This window comes from Haliaeetus leucocephalus, unplaced genomic scaffold (genome assembly GCF_000737465.1).
Source record: "Haliaeetus leucocephalus isolate CR32 unplaced genomic scaffold, Haliaeetus_leucocephalus-4.0 Scaffold250, whole genome shotgun sequence".
Lineage (NCBI taxonomy): Eukaryota > Metazoa > Chordata > Aves > Accipitriformes > Accipitridae > Haliaeetus > Haliaeetus leucocephalus.
In genome coordinates, this window is record NW_010972686.1 from 51,597 (window position 1) to 72,509 (window position 20,913).

At 37.7% G+C, this 20,913-nt stretch overlaps 2 protein-coding genes across 2 annotated transcripts in view; one reads left to right on the forward strand and one right to left on the reverse strand.

Annotated features, from left to right (window-relative positions):
• Window positions 1–9,988, forward strand: part of TMEM204 (transmembrane protein 204) — a 29,095-nt gene extending 19,107 nt beyond the window's left edge. Inside the window, exon 3 of the mRNA XM_010568556.1 lies at window positions 9,744–9,988. Coding sequence (XP_010566858.1) covers window positions 9,744–9,988 — 245 coding nt within the window. The remainder of the gene's footprint in view (window positions 1–9,743) is intronic.
• The window catches only part of IFT140 (intraflagellar transport 140), an 85,986-nt gene that overhangs the window by 39,428 nt on the left and 25,645 nt on the right, over window positions 1–20,913 (reverse strand). Inside the window, 5 exon segments of the mRNA XM_010568557.1 lie at window positions 12,247–12,443; window positions 14,783–14,914; window positions 16,436–16,583; window positions 19,145–19,272; window positions 19,724–19,841. Coding sequence (XP_010566859.1) covers window positions 12,247–12,443; window positions 14,783–14,914; window positions 16,436–16,583; window positions 19,145–19,272; window positions 19,724–19,841 — 723 coding nt within the window.

Here is a 20,913-nt window from a genome sequence, read left to right on the forward strand (position 1 = left end):
TGATCTAGAGAATTGTTCTGCAATTGCTCATCCTGTCAGCAATTTCAGAAAGAATTATCTTGATTCATGTCCCCTCTAATTCCAGCTTCTGTTTGATCTCTAACTTTCATCCTGGAATATGCCAACAAGTGCTGAAGAGAACTGCAGTGGTAGAGTGAAATCTAGTATTACGGAGGAAGGCTTGAGTATAAGGCTCAGAATCACAAAGTCAACTTACAATTTTCTTAATTTTAGTCAGGATTTACCCACTGAAACATTACGTGTGGGTTTCATTATAGTTTCCCAAGGTCTGAACAAAAGTCCTTTCTGTTTTAGAAAACTAAGTGTACTAAGTATTATCTTCCAAACCCTATCAGAAGTTCAAATCAACCATCTCTGATCCCACTAGAGCTTGTGATGACTCCAGGCTCCATGGCTTAACTTCTGCCACCTGCACAAGCATTTGACAGTCATTCAAAAAGGATGGACCTCTGACAGAAAATAAAGCCCCAGGAAGCAAAGAGGAAGGAAAGAAGAGAGGAAACAGCATTGCTCCTGGGACAGCAATGGGATTCACACAGCTCCAAAGCTCCGCAACCTCACACCTCCCAGTTAACAGGAAAGCAAGCTGTTTGCTTTGGAAAAGGCATGTGGTGAAAATGGAACCAGCGTTGTATGTGGAATTTTGTGTCAATGCTCAGAAATTTCCCTCTAGAGGGTTTTGGGTTTTCTGGTTTTTTCCAAGGAACTGTTACAAACTCCATGTGCTGAATATAGGATGAATAACAGAGCTGACAGAAGTGCAGTTGGAAAGGGAAATCCATACTAACAGGAGAGGGAATAAAGAGCACTTCAGAGAATATTAAACTACTACAAGCAGTAACCTGCTAGACTGGGTCAGACCTTAAGAGACTGTAGCCAAGCCTCTGATCTTGTACAATGGTGATTATCACAGACTTTAGAGTGAAATGTTAGAAACATAATGGGAAAAATCTGGGATAAAATATCCCTTACATTAGATCTCATCCTAGTTTCTGAAAGTCCAAGACTGGAATAAACCTGAATCATAATGATTAATATTCTTGCCAATCCATTTTCAGCATTAAATCACTTTAATACATAATACCCTGAAGATTAAAAAGTTTTGTGTTCCTACTGAGCTTGTCATTTACAGCCAAATAAATTACAATCTCACGTCTCTCTTGAATTTCAAGCATTATATTCCAGCTTTTCCTACTGTGTTTTTCTGCTGACAGTGTGTTTCACTCCAGACGCCTAACGCATCACAGGAAAACTGAGTTTGTGCATACTCTCATTTCTGTGTTATTAAACCTAAATCAAACAATTGTTAGACCATTTACCTTCTATCTTCCTTCTGGGTACTACAACTTTAGATTAGTTGATATCCAGAAAATCTGAATGCAGAACAGACCAGTAAAGCAGCCATTGGAGAATATAGCTAAAGATATTCATGATAGCAATGTGATTCTGATTTCTCTATTACTTCCTTCCACCTTTTTCCTTCATGACACCCTCAAGCCAGATCTGTTCTAAGATGAAATCTATGGAGCTGTAAACCTAATACTTCCTGAAAAGGAAGCAAATAAATGAGACACTGTAAATAACCTAAAAATCATAACAGAAAGACAGAACTTGACTGCTTGACTTGTGCTAAATGTTTTCATTATTTCTCACATTTATTTCATCTCAGTGCCAAACTTGCTGCTTCTTTATGTGGACTGCAAATGTCACAATAAAGTAATCTTGTTTTCACACATTTGCAAAATGAAACGTGTTTGCAAAGATCTTAAAATATGGAAGCTTATCCCACTTATTTTGACTGAAACTGTTCACGTGAGCAGCTGAACCAGCAAACTGGGAAGAGCAGTAGCTCACAAGAAGTATGTTGAAGTCTTCAACTGGTATAACTGCAGCAGGGAGAAGATCTGCTTATATTCTTCATGTCTAAATACTGATATGAGTAGCAGGCAATTTGTCGTAGCATCTCAATGTCAAGGGCATGTATTCTCATTAGAAATATGGTAACAAATATATTACCAGCTAAATATCATTCAGATATGCAAGTATAACGAACATGTTTTATGACAGATACAGCTTTAGAAATAATGCAGCAATGTAGAAAGAAGTGTGTGAAATGAAAAGTGCTTCAACTCAAATATTAACTATTGCTTATGAACATGCATATTATATATACATGGGGATGTCTCCTAAAAAAGTTTCAAACTGAGTTGCCTAGCTAAATCCACAGTTATGCAACTCTAACCCTCTGATGTATCAGGAGATGGACAGAGCACTTGAAAAATGGGGGCAGAAGATGACCACTGAAACTTCCAGGAGGATCACTTGTCAACGACTGCTTCTCTCTGCACAAACTGTTTTCGCTCAGGCTGACAAGAGCTCTTAGCTGTGTCTGATAATGAATTCTACTACGATCAAAAGCAGAACTTTCGTTGACTCCAGCTGCCTCTGAATCCGAGGTGCCAAGCAATGTTTGCAGCTGACTTTCAGTGTGAAAGTCTGCACATTTATCCTTATTTAAACAGCTGCCCCACTGGAATCATGTCTAATTCATAGGGAATGCTTTTCAAACTTCAGTTCAAGGACTGGCATAATTTATAAGGAAACCTCCAAGAGGTAACCAAGAAAAGCAAGTTCACTGTCAGTAGACCTAAGCTTGTTAAACAGTGCTCTGCACCTCCCTTTGAAGGCTTCCAACCAACATAAAGTGGAATTCACTGCCTTACACTGACTAAATCTCCCAACCTTATCAAGTTAAAGACAAAGACAGTCTGACAAACTCAAAGAGCACCACAAGTGGCAAGCCATTGTAATTCAGTGGTGAAAAGTGAAGGACAAGAGGGTCTTATTGCCCCTGAGAAGCTTTGCTACTCATAACTTGTTTTATTCTAAGAGATGTTACATTCTACCAAAATCCTTGGAAGGAAATTTTTATTGTACTCCACAATGTACAACTAAAAACTCAAAATCACTAAAGTCTCTGTGGCATTATAAACCAAAGCAAGCATACTTCTACAGCTTTCAGCTGGTGCTACAACAAAGAGCACACAACTATTACAGAAGCTCCACATTTGCCTTGCACTGTAACAATGCTCTTTTGTGCCAAGCTGACACAGGAAAAGGTATTAATTGATTAATCATTTACAGAAGTCCTACAGCAATTGCACTTTGGGAATCTATCTCACTTTGATAAATACAGTTGAGCTCCTACAAGCAGCTATTCAGGCTTGTGACTCATTGCAGCTAAATCATTCCCTGTAAATGTTTACGGGGTATGTAGAGAAAGGGGGTGAAAAATTTCCCCTCCCTGTTTGCAGTTCTGCTGCACAAGCGTGGGTTGTGAATTCTCAACAACAGTCTGGCTGCTCTATTTTCCTTCTCCCTTTTCCTGGCAGCAAAAGTCATCCTATAGCACAGGCTGTAAAGAGGAGGATTATAACTTTGAGTACAGACTTTCTACCGACCCAGGAAAAACATAATGCGTATTTCTTCAACTGCAGTATCGATATACTAATAAAAAGGAGGAATGTGAATCAAGGGGTGTCTGGAAAAAAAACCAAAACTATCACCGAAGTAAAAAAGTGACTACAAGAGTTCTTTTAAAATGTTAAAAATCTGTAGTTGGCTTGCAGCCAGCTACAGTCAAACAGGAAATTCAGTATACAGATCTGAAATGTAAGTTCAAAAAGTAACATTCTCCCAACCCACCCCCACTCACACAGTCAATACTGTCCCAACCAAAAGTCTTCCTAGTGAATTTGTTATCTGTTTCCTTCCCCAGCGGAAAAGTCCCCCCCATCCAGGCTTGTTTTGCCACGGATGGGAAACAACTAGAGATAAACAGTAGCTCTATGGGAAAATAAAGTACTTTAAGAAATCTCATCAGGATTTTTAGTAAAGATGTGGCCTCTGTGCAGACTTTAGACAATACACAATAAAATGATCTGAAATTGATTGATGTACATAATGAAATTAATTCAGGGAAATTCAGCCATGCATCTAAAAGTCTTGTCATTGCTACAAAATGAAACTAAACCAGATAAAAATGTTTAATATTTTCATAACTAAATGTAAAGAAGTATTTCCCACCTGCAGCCCTCCTCAAACTGTATTGCAATTAAGAGATCAAGAAGAGTGATGGCAAGTAGAGCAATTTTCTGGTTATTTTTAGTAGAGATAGCTATGGGAAATAGTCTGGGAAACCAACTGTCTCCCTCCAGGTATTGTATTGGAATACTGCTACTAAATTCAGACATTGCTCAATGTTACAAATATCTATCTAAAAAGTGAAAAGTCACCACAGTCAGTTTTAGTCATGGAGATAGAAGCTATTCTTAATGCAAGGTTAATTTTTATAGGTGTACTTCTAACTGTTCCAAATACAGAGCCAAATACTGCATTGGTATATTTACATTAACAACTGAGTTATACCCATATTACACAACCATCAGTAGGAGCAGAATTCCAGCACCATTTTTCCTACACTAAATTCTAACAAAAGCGATACACTAATTGAATACTTAGCAGTATTCAAAGGCAACAAATTAAAATGTTGTCAAAGATTTCCTAATGCTAATAATACTCATAGTGAAGGCAGTAAGCAAAACAGGAGATACCAGTATCATGAAAATACTCCTGCTTTAGCTACATTAGTAAAAATAAAACATTACTCAGACTTCAGTTTCATTCTCTTTACTTACAGAAACTGAGTATTATTGCATCAGTACACTAGGGTTTGCAACCAAATGGCACACACATAATTATCCGTAAGGTTTCATCCAAACTAGGAAGACACCACTCATCAGATATATCCATATAACAAAGTAATAAAATAAAATAAAAAAAAATTAAAAAATCTGCTTTCCCCAAGAAAGAGAAACCACTGAAGGAAAAGGGCCAGGCTGGCAAAAATAAGTGAATTGAATGTGTTTGCCCAGTTATTTAGAGAACAGACTTGCTGCTAAATGTTCCATCTCAATTCTTGGCTGGTGTACAAGACGACCACTCTAAGGGCAAGGAAAACAAAAGTAGCACATTGGAGCTCTTTGCTTCAAGAAGTCTAATTTTGATGAAGTTACTACAGACAAAATCTCTCCAAGCAAACTTTGGGGGTTTCCACACAACATCATCTTTACAAAAGCAACATTCATCAAAATTTAAATACCATCCTATGCAAACTCAGACTTTTTGAATGAGTACGATTTCTTCACCTTTTGCTCTTCAGTTCCTACATTTATAAATCCAATATCAGGTCACGCTAATATGAAATAAGAATGCTGGAAAATACTGTTCACAGTGACATTTTTCACTTACACTGGCAGAAGTGTAAAACTAATTATGGAAACTCTCTACAGTAACATGCTTCCAACTCTCCCACCTCTGTCATGTTTTTCTCTCTTCTTAAATGTCAGTTCCTGTCTAGCCTGCAGCAAAGTATTCTAAACAGATCCTACATCTTTCAGTCAAGCTCCAGTGACTCAGTCCTGTTATCTGCCAAGTCAGGGAGCATTCAAACCCACTATCTCCCAGTTCCCCCCCACTCAGACACTGGCACAGAACTGCAAAAGGAGTTAAAGCCTCTTGCGTGACTGGCTGCTCACCTGGTCAGGGTTAAGGCAAAGGGCCTGTGAAGGGAAATAGTCTTTCTAGCATAAATAGTTTTATTTTGGGACCTGTAAGGAAGCCTTAGTGCTTTTTCCTGGTGGATAATTGCTCCATTGGATGGAAGGGAGCTCATGAAGGTGGCCAGTCTAGCATGGAGATGTGTAGCCATTTAGGACAGTAATTGGCCATAAGTGATACATAAGCAAGAAAGAAAAAGCTAAGTAATTTAATTAAAAGCTGGGTATTTGGAAAAAAAGTTTAAATATTGAAAATATTCATACAGTATTTATTTACTTCTGCTGTGCCATAAAGGAACATGTATAGACCACTGCTGCCTGCCTTGGCTAAATGAGCAAAGAATGGGGCAAAGCTCATGCCCAAGGGAGTACAGCTCTCACACGTACCAGGAACCCTAAAGGTTTTTCCTAGCAGGTTTGCATAAGCAGACCTGACTTTCTTTCTGACTTTCTAGAAATTCTAAGCATCCACTACTTCTCTAAGCTAGAGATAATGGTAGAGTAAATATCTGTAAACCTGCAGTGGGAAAGCACCCATCACAATTCAATAACTGGAAATTAAGCTGCAAGACACAACACAGCATCATGGTTACTCTGTGTAACTGGTGTTCCTGAACCTAGCTCCCTCTGCCAAGAGAGTCTCAAACAAATAATGCAAGATAGTGTAAAGTGGACTGTTAATGTTTGTAACTGTCCCTTAGAGGTACCTGGTACCTTAGAGGTCACTGGTACACACAGCTTAGTTTCAAAGTTCTTCCTGCTTAAGGTTTTATGACTTGCTTCAGACTTTTTTTTTAATTTATTTAAAGCTTTTTGTACTCTCTGTGAAAGTGTATGTGAACTGGAAAAGAGCGCTGAAAGGAAAACCAAAAAGGAAAACTGACCACACAAAGCTTCACCATGTCCCAGACTCATCAGTAAGATGGGTCTCTCGATTTGTACCTCAATACCCTGCTTCCTATGAATTTTAAACCAGAAGGAAAAGAAACAGCTCCACAACTTGCCGCAGGAGGTACAAGCAATCTCCCTTCCTCACCATTTTTCTCATAAAGGTAGGAAATTGAATCTATCATCCTTTGAAAAGTGGACTGCAACCTGTGGAAGAGCAAAGCACTATCAGTGTATATCTGTATTATAAAACCTGAAGACCTCAAAAGTAGATGTAGAGAGACATATTCTCTCTAAGCACATTACAGCTAGCGTGCTCTGCTCCCAAAGCCCTGAAATACAAAACAAAGCACAGGAGAAAAGAAGTTTTTTCATCTTAGTTCCACAGATGGGGAACCGAGCCATCTCAGAGGAGAGTTTAAAAAAACCTGATGTATTCCACAATACAGGATCTGATCTCCCCCTTTCTTCTCTACCACAGGACAAACTGAACTCAGAGAATGATGCTGGAAATGAGGGAAAGCTCTTTTGTTTCCCAGCTCTGCTGCAATCTTCTTGTATGCTATTACTGCTAACAATAAAGAAATAGATTAAAGTCATACAAGGCCCAGATAACACCAAATGGCAAAGTCATGAGAATTCAAAAGCAGTTCAAGGAAACATCAGAGAAAAGGAAGAGCACAATTAACTGTGGCTTTGTGGACAAAAGTAATGAATGCTGAAAAAACATGTGCAAACTTCACTGAGGATTTTGAACGCACAAAGAGAGAACACTCCCACTTTCACATGGTGATGAGCTAAGCATATGAATATACATAAAAATTAATTCCTTCAAAGACACATGATTTGCCTTCAACAGTCCATCCAAGGACATAGATAACATCTGCCTGGCTTCAAGAGACGAGGATTTTAAAAAGCATGCATAGTCTGATATAAGGTGTGTCATCCAACAGTGATTACTGAAAAAAATGAAGATTCAAGCTTAACTACCTCAGCTGTAACTCAGTATTTTTTCAAACAGGAGTCAAGAAGCAACTTTCAAACCTGTATACTTTGAAATAATGCTAGATGACCACCTCTGTATTGGGATCCCATCTCCAACTTCACTAACATTAAAATGGCCTCCTAAGTAAGCCTGCAGACTCAATTTGGGAGTGCTAGCAAACAATTACTGTATAGATCAGTGATTTCCACAACTCAATGTGCTCCATGTGGCCACATTTTTCCCAAATTAAACTTGTTCATTTATAACTAAGCTGAACCATTAAATAACTACTAGACTTACTGACAAAATCAAGGCATTATTAATTGCTGTCCTTACAACTGAGTCAACAGCCTAAAACCCATCCATGTTAGACTTTTTTCACAGCAAAGGCTACTGCAGAGTGGTGAAAGAGCAGGAAAGAGCTACTCCTCCTGTAAGAACCTATTTCCTCCTCATATATCCTTAGGAAGAGATGACTCACTTCAAACCCTCTCTGGTGCATGCCACCTGTGGGACAGTGCTACTTCAGGAGCAAAAGGTGTAGCAAGTAACTGAGTTACAAACCACCTCCTAGGTAGACACAAGAGAGCTGAGGATGCCAGACGTCTCCTCAATTAATATTCATTCATTGCTTGTTTTATTAGGAGGGGGATTCAGCCTTCACATTATTGACTCTCAGAACAGTAAAAGTGTCACGCCTACTTAAGTAGCGATTGATTTTTTTCCTCCTATTTGTATTTCATTTCCCTCCTCTATTTTTTTCATCTGTATATAATTTGTGTCTTTGCCATCTTCACTGCATTACTAATACTGTTTTTAGAAAGAAACTTGATACAATGCATACTCAGGATGTGCTCTTTCATGGAAAATCAAGAACCAGAGCCTGGTGTCACACCATTTTTGAGCATTGCCACATATCTGTGGGAACAGTGTTTACAAGCAGCACAGGTAACTGAGAAGACAGCATGCAGCCACTGGGACTTACTTGCTCTTGACTTGTCCTTGCCCGTGAACTTAGGAAGATGGTATCTAGAAATCCTCTGGTTGTTTATGGGCCTTTGTTTATTCTAGTCTTCCTTCATGAAGGGGTCCTTTTGTCAATGATATTTCTTGTGTTATGCTGGTGGTTAAGGAAGTGTGTAGGAAAATAGAGAAAACCTTTTTTCGGTTAGTGAGGCACTTTTGCCTCTTTGTTTGTTTCAGTCTAATCACATGTATAAATTAAGCTGAAAGGTAGTTTTATTTGAGAACAGGGACAGGAAGAGAGACTAATACAATAAATAGAAAGCAGAAAAGTAATTGTGTGCTTATCAATGCATTCTTCAGGGAAAGGGCAGTCTTAGTAATATAAAGTAGGAGTCAAGGGATAAGGATTCTGCCCCTTGTTCTACTATGGACCTCCTGCATGACTAGAAAAGTCACTCCTCATCTCTGAAATAACATTACTATTTATCAGTGGTGTCTACCAAAAAGAATGTGGAAAATATTTTTTTTCAGTTTTTTTGCAAATCACATTGTGACATCTGGATGGAAATGGTAGACAAGTGCAGTGTTATTACTCTAATATTACCTACCTTTTAGGGAACTTACTACCGTGCTTAAAGTTAGGAAGGGAATGGAAACCTTGCCTTTGGTAGCTTCTGAAGGCATGATACTACTCCTGCCTCCTAACACTTTCTTCCAGTGCAGAAAAAGTAGGACCCTAAAAGTCCCTTTAATTTTACCTTCCTTTTTTTTCAGCTTCTATATTTTTTTTATTATTTCTGTAAGATACTTAGCTATTCATCATCTTTGTAGTTTACAATAGCAGCCTGTCTTAAACAAACATTTTAAAGTTTCAGAATGAGTGTACCATATTCTGAATAAAATATTTTCATTATTATTATCATTAGTATACCAGTTTTCTGTGCTGGCAACAGGAATAAGAAAGAGGACATCTGTGCATGTGAGACAAGAGGATGGGGAAAAAACACAATGTGAAATACAGCTAAGTGGTAGTAAGAAACTTAATCAGAGTGAACAGATTGAAACCTAACATTAAGACTCCATTTCAGGCACCCAGTCTTTGCATATATCATCATGCCCAACTATGCCTTCACAAACACATACAGCACATCACAATAGGGATAGAAAGGCTTTACAAACTCATGAATGCTGACCTATGGCATCTTGCCACTACAGAAATTCAAGAGAATAACTCATTAAAAATAATTCTCACATTCTCCTTGCAGGTTTTGTTCTGGTTATCGGATTGGTGACTTTCTACCGCATCGGACCATACACCAACCTCTCTTGGTCTTGCTATCTGAACATTGGAGCCTGTCTTTTGGCCACGCTGGCAGCTGCCATTCTCATATGGAACATCCTTCACAGGCGTGAGGACTGCATGGCACCCCGGGTCATTGTCATTAGCCGTACCCTGACCGCTCGGTTTCGCCGTGGCCTGGAAAATGACTATGTTGAGTCACCATGCTGAAAGAGTGGACTTGAAAGGGAAGAGATCTCCAAGGAGATCTGCACTGGAGTTGTTTTCTATAAATATATGCTATAATTTAAAACCAAGGGTTGAAAGACATCACAAAGCTCACTCTTGTGGGCAGAGGCCCTCAATTATTATTTGGATGGGCTCCATCTATATACATATGTATAAAACACATAATTTTATATATATTATATTATATTGCCTTCTCCCTCTGCTGTACAGCACAGAATGTTGGATTGTCAGAATCCTGACAGAGCATCACAGCTACATGTCAGCAGGGTCAGCTGTAGCAGACACAGTGTGTATGCAATCAGAATACAGAAAAGAGGCAGCCAAACACATTTTCTCTGTCTGCATGAAGTTATCCTGCTCCCTAATAATAATGTAAAAAGCTACAGGAGACCAGTGACAATAGCTTTGGAGTTAACATGCAATCTCAGAAAGCAGAAAACTCACTATAGAATAAGTGATGATTTTAAGAGCTGTTTAAATTTAATGAATCTTTAGTCCTTCCATCCACCTCTCTTCATGGAACTTCTCATTAGCTGCAACACCTGCTCCCCAGCCACAGCACATCCCAGACAGTAAAAAGCAAAAGCAACTCTAATCATTCTAATTGTAAAGTAAGGGAATGTAGAAGAATTAAGTTGCATTTTTCAGACACTTCTTTTTTATCCTGAGACAAAGGTTTGGGCTTATCCTACACATAAACAGACAAGCCATTAAAAATGAAAAGGGTATGCAGCTGGAACAGGCAATACATATTGCTGAAAAATCTATTTCAGTGTTACAATGACAGCAAATATCTACAGAATAAGGTTACCTGGACCCTCTAATAATCACAGATACTATTAACTTACATGATTGGAAATTATTATTAAGAATAGATATTTCAGCCCAAATTAATTTCTTTTCTTCCCAGCTTGCTTTAACATTTGCTGTGACATTTTCAGATTAGAGTGCTATGTCAGGACACCAAGCTCTGCCCAACAATGCTCCGAGGCACATAACACAGTGAATATTGGAGAATATAACTGCCACTCAAGCACCCAAATTGGAGAACAAGAAACACATACAGGATTTAAGCATAAGATTTAAAAAAGACCTGCCTGGTAACTTAATATGGTAATGAAATGAAAATAATTAGTACCTTTGGAATTAGGCGTAATGTTTATAAAGCCTGACCCTGAGAAGCACATGGCCTCACAAGTCATGTGCATGTAACTTTCAGGAAGAAAAACAACAGTCAAAAACTATTATGCAGAAATACTTAGCATACAGGAACTAGAGGCAATGACATGTTTGAAAACTCTAAGGATGCTACTCTGAGCACAGTTACTGATAGGTTTGAAGGACCATGAGCTGTGAATGTTACAAGTTCTTCAGGACTGTTGTGTTACTCCCAGCTGAGTATACTGCTTTTCTTCTTTACCATTATTTTCACCATACTTTTCCACACTTTATTAAAATGTGATCATCAAGCTGGCTCTTGAGTTCTGTTCTGCACTCAGTTCTGATGTAATAAGAAACTCAACCCCAACTGCTGCTCTGCACCATGTTCAAGGTGAGCAACACTCTGCAGAGACTGATGCTTTAGAACAACTGCATTGTTCTAGACTATCAGGGTAGAATACCATAAAGCTGACAAAGAGTTTCTTCTAGCAGTAGGTTTGTAAAAACCAACTAAGATTTGTATTCATTTGCCTGCATTACTTTCTGGAAAATATTTTCTAGAAATAATATGCTATGATTAATTGCAGGGTTTTTTAAAAATAAAATATTGGAATATTTAAAAAACATTATATTATTTCTTCTAATATTGCAATATCCATATTATAATAATGTACATTTAAATTTAAAAATCAGCTATGTGGTCAGTGAATTTGTAATACTCGGTATTACTGTGATTATTTTAGATGTATAAATAAAGTTGTGAATGTTCATTTTCTTCTAGTGATAATGTGAGATTTTTGCCATTCAGACACAGAATAAGGTTGCTTGTTATCAATCATTTTTTCCCATTTAGTAAAAAAGAATCCATAGAGCTTGTAACATCTCGTAGACAAAGAATAAGCAGAGAATACATTAAAATGTCTGTAAGATAAAGATATTTCATCTTGTTAAAAATGAAAGGGAGAATGAAATCAGACAGGAAAAATGTAAGGAGAATTTAGGAGGATCAAAACATCATACAAACTTCTAATGAAAATAAACTGTACCCATAAAGAAATATATACAAATACTTATGATACCTTTTTATCAGCTTGATGGATTTGAAGGCCTCATCCATGTCTCCAGCAGTCAGATAGTAGCTGAAGTTCAGCATGGCATCCCGGGTAGTCTTATCACAGTCTCCTAATCCAATGAAATCTCTCATGGGTCTTCTCACAACCATCTGAGACACCTTTATTGAGCCAGACTCTGCTTGTCCTTTCTCAGCTTCTCCCAGCTAAAATGAAAATGTTATCATTTAGGTATCAAGTAGGTTGAAACTTATTCCTTGGTATGTGTAAGTAATTACGTTATTTCCACTACAGTCCAAGTTTTCTTTTTCTGCAGGACCATGATCAATAGTGACAACAGTTGCAGTGTTTCAAATTTCCTAGAAAACACCCCAAAATATGGAATGTCATAGAAGAGGTTAGCATATCATAACAAACAATCACAGTACATCAGTGATAGTTTGGAGATTGGTAAAATGCCACAGGAGAGGCAGCCTCCTATTATTATAGTCATAATTATTATTATTATTATTTTATATTATTATTGTAATTATGACTATAAAAGGAACTATTATTTTAAGTCCCCAGATTTCTGGAGATTTCAGATAAACATTTCTCTAAGGTCACTCTCTTCTCAAAAATGAGTCTGCTGTTCTGAAAGTTAACTACATAGGCCCAATTCTTTTATTCTTGCCTTCATGTGAAGCTTATGAACACTAAACCTCAGATTCCAACCCTTCCCCATACAATTGGCAGTTCTGGAGCTTCAGTCATACAATCACCAATCACTGAAAGGCAGCTCAAAGCAATTTAACCATTATTGAGAAAAAGAATAAAGATAAGGTCAATCATCAATATCAAATGATCTGTCTAGAGTGGAGCAAGGAAACTTGCATAAGCCAAACACAGTGGAAGATCATCTGAGTCATGAAGGACACCAAATTTCACATATACTCTACCTTAATTGTATAGTTAGATGAGATAGCTAAATATTAAGGTTTACAGAAGCCAATTAAAAAATAATATTATATTATTATACAATGAAAGTATTAGATACAGTAAAAGACAGAAGTGTGAATGCATTTGACTACAGTTTGGGGAATTTCTGGAACCAGGACAGAAAAGACAATTGTAATGAATAAGGAGAAACCCTGGAATGAAACTTGGTCAAAACTGACTTGTTGCATCAACTCAATTTGCTATATTTAAAGCAGACTCTGTTCATACACTAAATCATGTTTCCAAAATGAATTATTATATAACAAGTTAGTCACTAAGATACAGTAATCTACAGAGGGAAGAAAATAGAAACAGAAGACTGAAAAGCAGAGAATGAAGGAAGAGGAGGAAAATAATGCAGATACTTACAGGTTTATAGATACATCCCCTCCGAAAAAACAACTAATGGCAGCAATAATCCATACAGAGTTTAAAAAAAAAAGAAAAACAAGAGACATAACATCAAAGTAAAATAGCATGAGACATGATGGGGGAAGTGTTAAAAGAAAGATTAGACAATGCAGCAGATCGCCCTTGACCTTTCAGATTAAGGGAAAAAGGAAAGTAAAATGGAGTGCAACTCTGAAAGCTAGATCTGCACAGGAAGAGTGACAACAGTCAGCTCTTTGGAAGGGGCTAAATTGCAAAGTACTGCTCTCAATCTAAATATATCAAGCAGAAAAACATTTAGATACATTCTCCCTGTTTAACACTGCTCCTAAAGTATACGAAATTAAATTTACATGATCACATTGGTCTTATTCAGAAGATTTTGAGTATTAGAGGTCTCATTAACATTAAGTTCCTGCAGATTTTACAAAAATAAATGCCTTGGTAGAATAAACAGACTCCGTTAAGCACCCCGTACAAGGGAGCAGTGCAAATCATCATCTTAACAAGCGCTAAGAAACTCGGGTCAGAGCTTAACCAGAAAACCAATCTGTAGGTAATAGGCTTCATTTCTTCCAGTATGCATGGAATTACGCATGGTATTATTTACCGAAGATGCAAACAATTTTGGATTCATATTCAAGTTTAAGAAGTTAAAGCATGCATTCCTGGTATTTGTAGCACATAGCCATTTGGTGATAGTGCAAGATGAGTATTCTTGCTGTCTTTGATATTCTGTGGGGATTAAGCTCCATTCCAACAAGGAAATGTGTTGCTTCTGCTGAAGCTAGTAGGAAACCTCCCCGTCTTATGGCCTATGTAAAGTTGACACACACACCCCCTTACTTGCAATAGGCACAGTGACTACATAAAGTAGAAAGAGATTTTTTTTCACATCCCTTTTTTTAGTTGCATTTCCTGGTAATTACTGTGTCTCCTTTACTTATACATGGCATGCAGATTGCAGTACCCATGAAAAGCCAATTCAGTACAATTTCTACAATACTGCCAAGTACACCTGCATTAGAATCATCTTTATGTCATTTCTACGTGTGATGCAGCAACTGCCATTGGAGTTTCTCTATTTACCCCAGACTCAATTTGGTTAAATTTGATCCCTATGCAGTAAAAAGTCAGAATTTATGGGAAGGGAAGGAATTGTGAAAGATTTCCTCACCTTTTTTGCAAAGTAATAATGTGGCACCTCTATGCCCAGAAGAACCTGGTAGGATGAAGGCAATGGAAAACTGTCCTGAAGCAAAAGGCCATGCTCTTCAGTACTGAAGAACGATATAATCCAAACATCCATCTGGAAAAGGAAGCAAAGCATTGTTTTGGTTTTATGCTGCAATATCCTTCTTTCATTTTGTTTTTATTTTCCATACTCAATTGGCAGAACCTTCTCTTGAAAATAATATGACATATACATTCACATGCACACACCTGCTGAAGAGGGCAGAGCTGCACGCTTCCTCCCTATAGTGAGTAGCCAACAACTCATTCTACATTACAGACTGTATTCCTAGGAACCAGCTTCACCAACCATAAAGAGGGAAGTCCCTGGCCACAGACTGCTACTCTAAAAGTCTGACAGATCTGACTCAGGTCAAAGAAATACTCCCAACTGTTTTAATTTTTTTTTTTAATACTATATTATTTCTATTATAATTTCAGCAGCTCACTGACTGTTTTAAGTTCCCAGTGAATATACTAGCCATTTACAAATAGCTTCTGTAACAGCTTAAATATTGACCTGACTCAAGTCAAAATGAAGCATTTATTTCTAAAAAAAGTTAATCAGACTTCTTATTTCTTAAAGAATAAGGATACAGTTAAAAGTTTTGTTGAATAAGGACCAAAAAGTAAGTTGCACTCCTTTTATATCTTTTTATTTTTCAACTTTATGTAGAAGCCAAACATTTTTACTTGTTTAGAGTAGGAATATTAGGTTGAAGCGTTCTCTTTGCTAGAAGACCCTAGGCATCCCTATTCCAGTCCTCCTTTCTACCTTGAACTTCCCATGATTTTTCTAAAGTTGTTTCAACTAACAAAAGAAACAAAGAGCTTTCTGTCTCTAATTGGAAGAGGTTTAACTAATCAGAAAACTTTAAATCAATATGGACATTTCAAGTCAATGGAATATTTATGAAGGAGAGGCAGTTCTGTACAGACAAAATGGTAAGGACCACTACAAGCACATTAGCAGGGGAAACATGGAAGCATTGTTGGTCTGATGAAAGAAATCTTTTATTAGATCATTTCTGATAAATAAATATGTATTTTTTTTCTAATGTAAAAACGACCATAGAAGACAATTTTGGAAGTACCATAAAGATGTACAATGTCTGTCCAGCAAAGCAGAAGATGGTAAGAACTGGGCGGGAAGAGTGTACTGCACTGTTCACCTTAACAGTAGGATCCCTGTTATTCTAACAAATTAATTCTTGCTGCTAAAAGTGGACTCCAGATATAAAATCTGCATTATTTTTTTAAAATAAGTATCAAACCTCTAGATTATCAATTCACCCATTAATGTCACCTGAAAAAATTTAGTCTAGATACAAGCTTGCATTATGATCATCTTCAAAATTCTAGCATAGGTAAAGAAATTACCTCTTTCTCTGTCATTGTATTCAAGCGAGGGCTAAAACAGCAGGCTAATGTACAGTGACTGCCTGAAGCCACAAACACCAAATACATAGTTTCACTACTCATTTTTGTACAAGATAATGTATACTATCTACTCCCACATTCTTAATGAAGGACCAATGATTTATTACTTGGACAGGGAGAACTCCATGTAAAGCAAGGTAAAACAAAAAGACCATACTGTGCTCTCAGTCTGTTTTTTCTTCTGGTCTGGAGACTGTAGGCCTGTTTCAAGAATTGCTTCACATACAAAAAGTCTTGGTTCACTCTGGTCCCAGAAATGGCAAGCAGGGATGTGGCTGTGCAACTCTGGATACTGCACAACAGACCTACCAAAAGACAAGAAAAAAATTGTAGAAAGGGAAACAAAGTCATTCCAGCCCATTCAGTGCATGAAGGTAAATAAAGGACTAACCAAGGGATCATTTTCAGATGATGATCAGTTATCTATACCAGTACCCCTGCATCGTAACATTAACCATATACACCTTTCTACCGCCTAACACTTTGTATGTGGCAATGCCACTTTTAGTTTGTTCTGTATACATTAACCATGACTACAGGACATAAAGCATTTCAGTAGAAAAAAAAGCTGATATTGCCACAAATACAAATAGGCACCCAAAATCTGCCTCCACTGAGATTACATGTCCCACAGAAATACCAGAACATCCTTCAAATGATCTACCTTAGCAACTGCTACCGGTATAGCTACTGTAACACGGGGACTACCTCAGCTCTGTCTTCTTGTGGGTTTCACAACCTGCCCGAAGGTGCTTATTGCCAGCACTGCTAGAAACACCCAGCCAGGTTAAAGATAGCTTGAGTACACTGATGTGCATTTAGATAAGCAGTAAAGAGAGTTTCTAGTATGTATGTCTCACATTCAAATCCAGCTAAGCAGCAGTTATAAGAGATGACAACTAGACAATTGTGGTTAAACCGATGGGGGGGGAAATAAGAAATCAGTTTATATTCTCAGGCAACAGATCTCTCTTCACTGCGAGTTCAGCAAACCTGGGCTTGCAGCATGACTGATGCTTTGAACTGCTGAACTTCAGTGCTGAGGGAAACTCCAGAGTTGCAGCTGAACCTGACCTGCTGCTGGGGGACTTCAGTCTCTAGATATGCCACAGTTCATTCTGTTTCCTCAGTACTGTGCTTGAACTTCATACTGTGCACGAATAATTCCAAGGAACTGTGAAATAGCACATTAAGCACAAGGACAACCCCTGCAGCCTTAGGAAAGCCACTCTCCAGCAGCAGTTTAAATAAGAAACATTTTACTGCCTCCTTTGGGCATTAAAATACTACTTCAGTGCTGGCCACGTTAAGACTCTAGACATACAGAATCACACTATTTTAGCAATGGCTTAGAATTCTTATGAAAAAATACAGAATATAAATAGGTGTCAAATTTAAAAAAAAACAACAGACAAACCAGAGATATCATTAAAATATTTTTCTCATTTACCGTCACCACTGAAGGGTGGACTTTGTGAGGAGAATTGGAGGAGGACTGGAAGGCAAATTAATAGAAAGATTCAAAGAGATGCAGAAATACACAATGTCCTATCCACTGAATTCAAAATAAATTACTCACAAACTGAAAAACAGTATTTGTGTAAAAAAATTGCAAGTATTTAGATTCTGCCTCAGGAGGGGAGAGAGAGAAGGGGAAGAAGTGTAGATTATTATTATTTTCTGGTGAGTTTACTCATTCCAATTTCAAGATACTCTAAAATGAAGCACAGATAAATGGATTATTCACACTGACACCATCTAGCATTTAAATATCAGAGAAACAGCATTACTAGCTTGTGGTGGCCTCTGTTGGGCTACACAAGATACTACACTTGAAAACAACTTCCTCGCTACTCATTATAACCGACCAAGATGTAAGGCCCCAAATTTGCACTGTCCTTAGTTTTTGATGAGCTGGGTAGTTTCTTCTGGTTTTCAGTGGTAAGGAGAGTAAAGCCTTTTTTGCTTGTAATACCTACAGCAGATAGTTGCTAAAAAAACCAAACCACCCTCTATTCTAATGCTGTTTTTTCTTAAGAAAAATTGTCAGTCAGAAAAATTGTTGTAAAACTAGATGGGAATTTGTACCCTAACATTCCACCATACTTCCATGAGAATTCCTAGTTCACTGCATTTTGCTGCCTTGCTATAAGGATTTCTAATGTATTCGCCACAGAGCAGCTGGTATGAAAACAAAGCTGTCAGTTCTAAATAGATATTTCATTACTTTTTATCCATACAAAAACACCCTGTATTGGACTTAAAAATTAACTTTTTTCCTAGGAGGAGCTTCAGAATGTCCTCTTTTCATTGCCTACCCCATAAACTCTTCATGGAAGAGGAGCTTTCCAAGATTTTCCTTTATTTTAAGACCCGGATCCTGATTCCAGTCATGTAATACCTCTACACATACCCCCCCAACACCCAATCATCCTCCTCTCAGAGACCTCTTGAGCCAGATATGGCTTCCACATATCCAATAACTCTCACTGCATTTCTCTCCTATGAATTTGTCCAATACCTCCATGAACCCTTCCTTTATCATCTCTAACTTCCTTTGGCAAGAAGTTCCTTAGCTCAGCTGCATCTTGTCTGAAGAACCACTGCCTCCTGCTTATTTTGAGCTTGCTTTCTGATACTTTCGTTTGACACTCCCTAGTTCACATACTGGAAGAGACAGGGATGCAGGCTGATTGGCATACAATGCACCAGTTTTAATTAATTCTTTAGAAAGAAAATAATTAAATTCATACAAGCTACTACACAAAGTCAGAGGAATGTCAGTATCACGGTGTTGCTTGTCTTCAGAGGGCAAATTCCTATCTTAAATCCACAAGTAATACTTCTCAAAATAAAAGCTTCTTACTTGTCAATGCTTTGTCCAGAAGAAAGCTTCTCTCTACCATTTCCCTGTTCAGCCTTGAAATCAAAGAGTGTAACTTTGTCCATTTCAACATCATAGAAACAGATCTTGGAATCAATGTTCCCATCCGCCTACAAGAAGGGAAAACAAAAGTTGCTGAAGCACGCAGTCAAAAAGAAAAAAAGGTATGTTTATCTCATCTGATTCACACTCTCAGTTTTGTCTCCTGGTAATCACACAAGAATATTCTTTGGAAGAAATATCAGAAAATTTCTTGCTGTTTTTGTATTCTAGTAAGTTAACCTTTGATTTCTTTGAAATGCTACAAAGTAGCTTTTCTAACTAAAATACTGCCTCCTTTTCTGGGCTGTTCTTGCCAAATGTACAAAACCTCAACATGCCTTAATTTTAGTGTTTAGTTACATGCTTGGACATGACATTTCAAGACCCAATAAGCTGCATAGAACACGTAGGTTTATTTCTGAGTCGTGAATTTTGTGTCTTCAGTAATCTCCTTGAACTGCACCAGTCTATTAACTGATGGTCAGGTCCTAGGGCAGTAAGTGAAGACCTTTGCCTCACCTTGCTAACAAGGATGCTGACTTTATTGCCACTAGCATTGCACTTGACAGATGCAATGCCTCCAAGGCCAGGAAACAGCTCGAAGAAATTCTTGCTATTGCAGTGCACTTTTGCCTCTCTGTGGAAAGGAATAAACATAAATCATTTGATGGCAAGCAACTGGCAATACGGATCAGCCAAAACATTTTTCAAATTATGGGTAGGACTTTTAAAAACAAACAGTTTCTACCTTATGACACCAGTGCCCCAGACTCCAGCTTCCTCTCCAGAGGATTACTGAGACCTGCCTTTCTTTCAGGAAGAAGTTAATGACACACTCTTTCCTCAATGAATCAACAAGAATAAACTTCAATGCTCCTACAGGATTCCCATAACAGGGCTATACAGCAAGAACATCCCTACATAAGCAAGTTGAATAGTACCATGAATGTTGAATATAGCCCATCACATAAGTTTGCATATGGAAAACACACTGTGGAGCAGAGGTAAAGAAATGTCATCAGGGGGGTGGTAATTTATATCATCTTACTGGTCACTTTCCCTCTGTACATAAGTTCCAAAAGACTGTATCATTCAATACTTAACACCCACCCTTCCCCACCCCCACCCCCCTGCTTTTTTTAGTATCTTGAAAGAATCTTACTGCCTGTATAGATACAAACCCAGCGATCATTCAGCAACAAAGACGACAGATCTCATGAATCAAAAGAATGCGACAGAAAGAAGTGACAGTAACTTAGACCCATGATACAATCCCATGAAAGAAATCTTTGATTCTGTAAAAATAATATTCTTGGGTTACATGTTCAGACTTCTCATTTATTCTAAGCCAACTGCTCTTGCTTTGAAATTAAAGAGCGCTATACTGTTATCATTTCAGAAAGGATGTTTTCATTACTAGCCACAAAAATTTAACATAGCATGCAGAAGTTAAGCTGCTTTTTCTCCACTATCAAACATCACAATCCAATATTTGTGCTAGTTACAACCTGCCCAAATCCAATAACCTTCAAATTGTGTCCCATGTGAAATTTGTGCCATCTCAACACAGGTAACGAGTTGCCAAGTGGGTAACTAACTAGACTTTGGCATTCCTCTGGTGACAGTATGTAAAGAAGAACAGAATGCATTTCACTCTTGAGGTTTTTCAGGTTTTCAAAATTACATTTGTCATTAGCAGATTGTGGTGG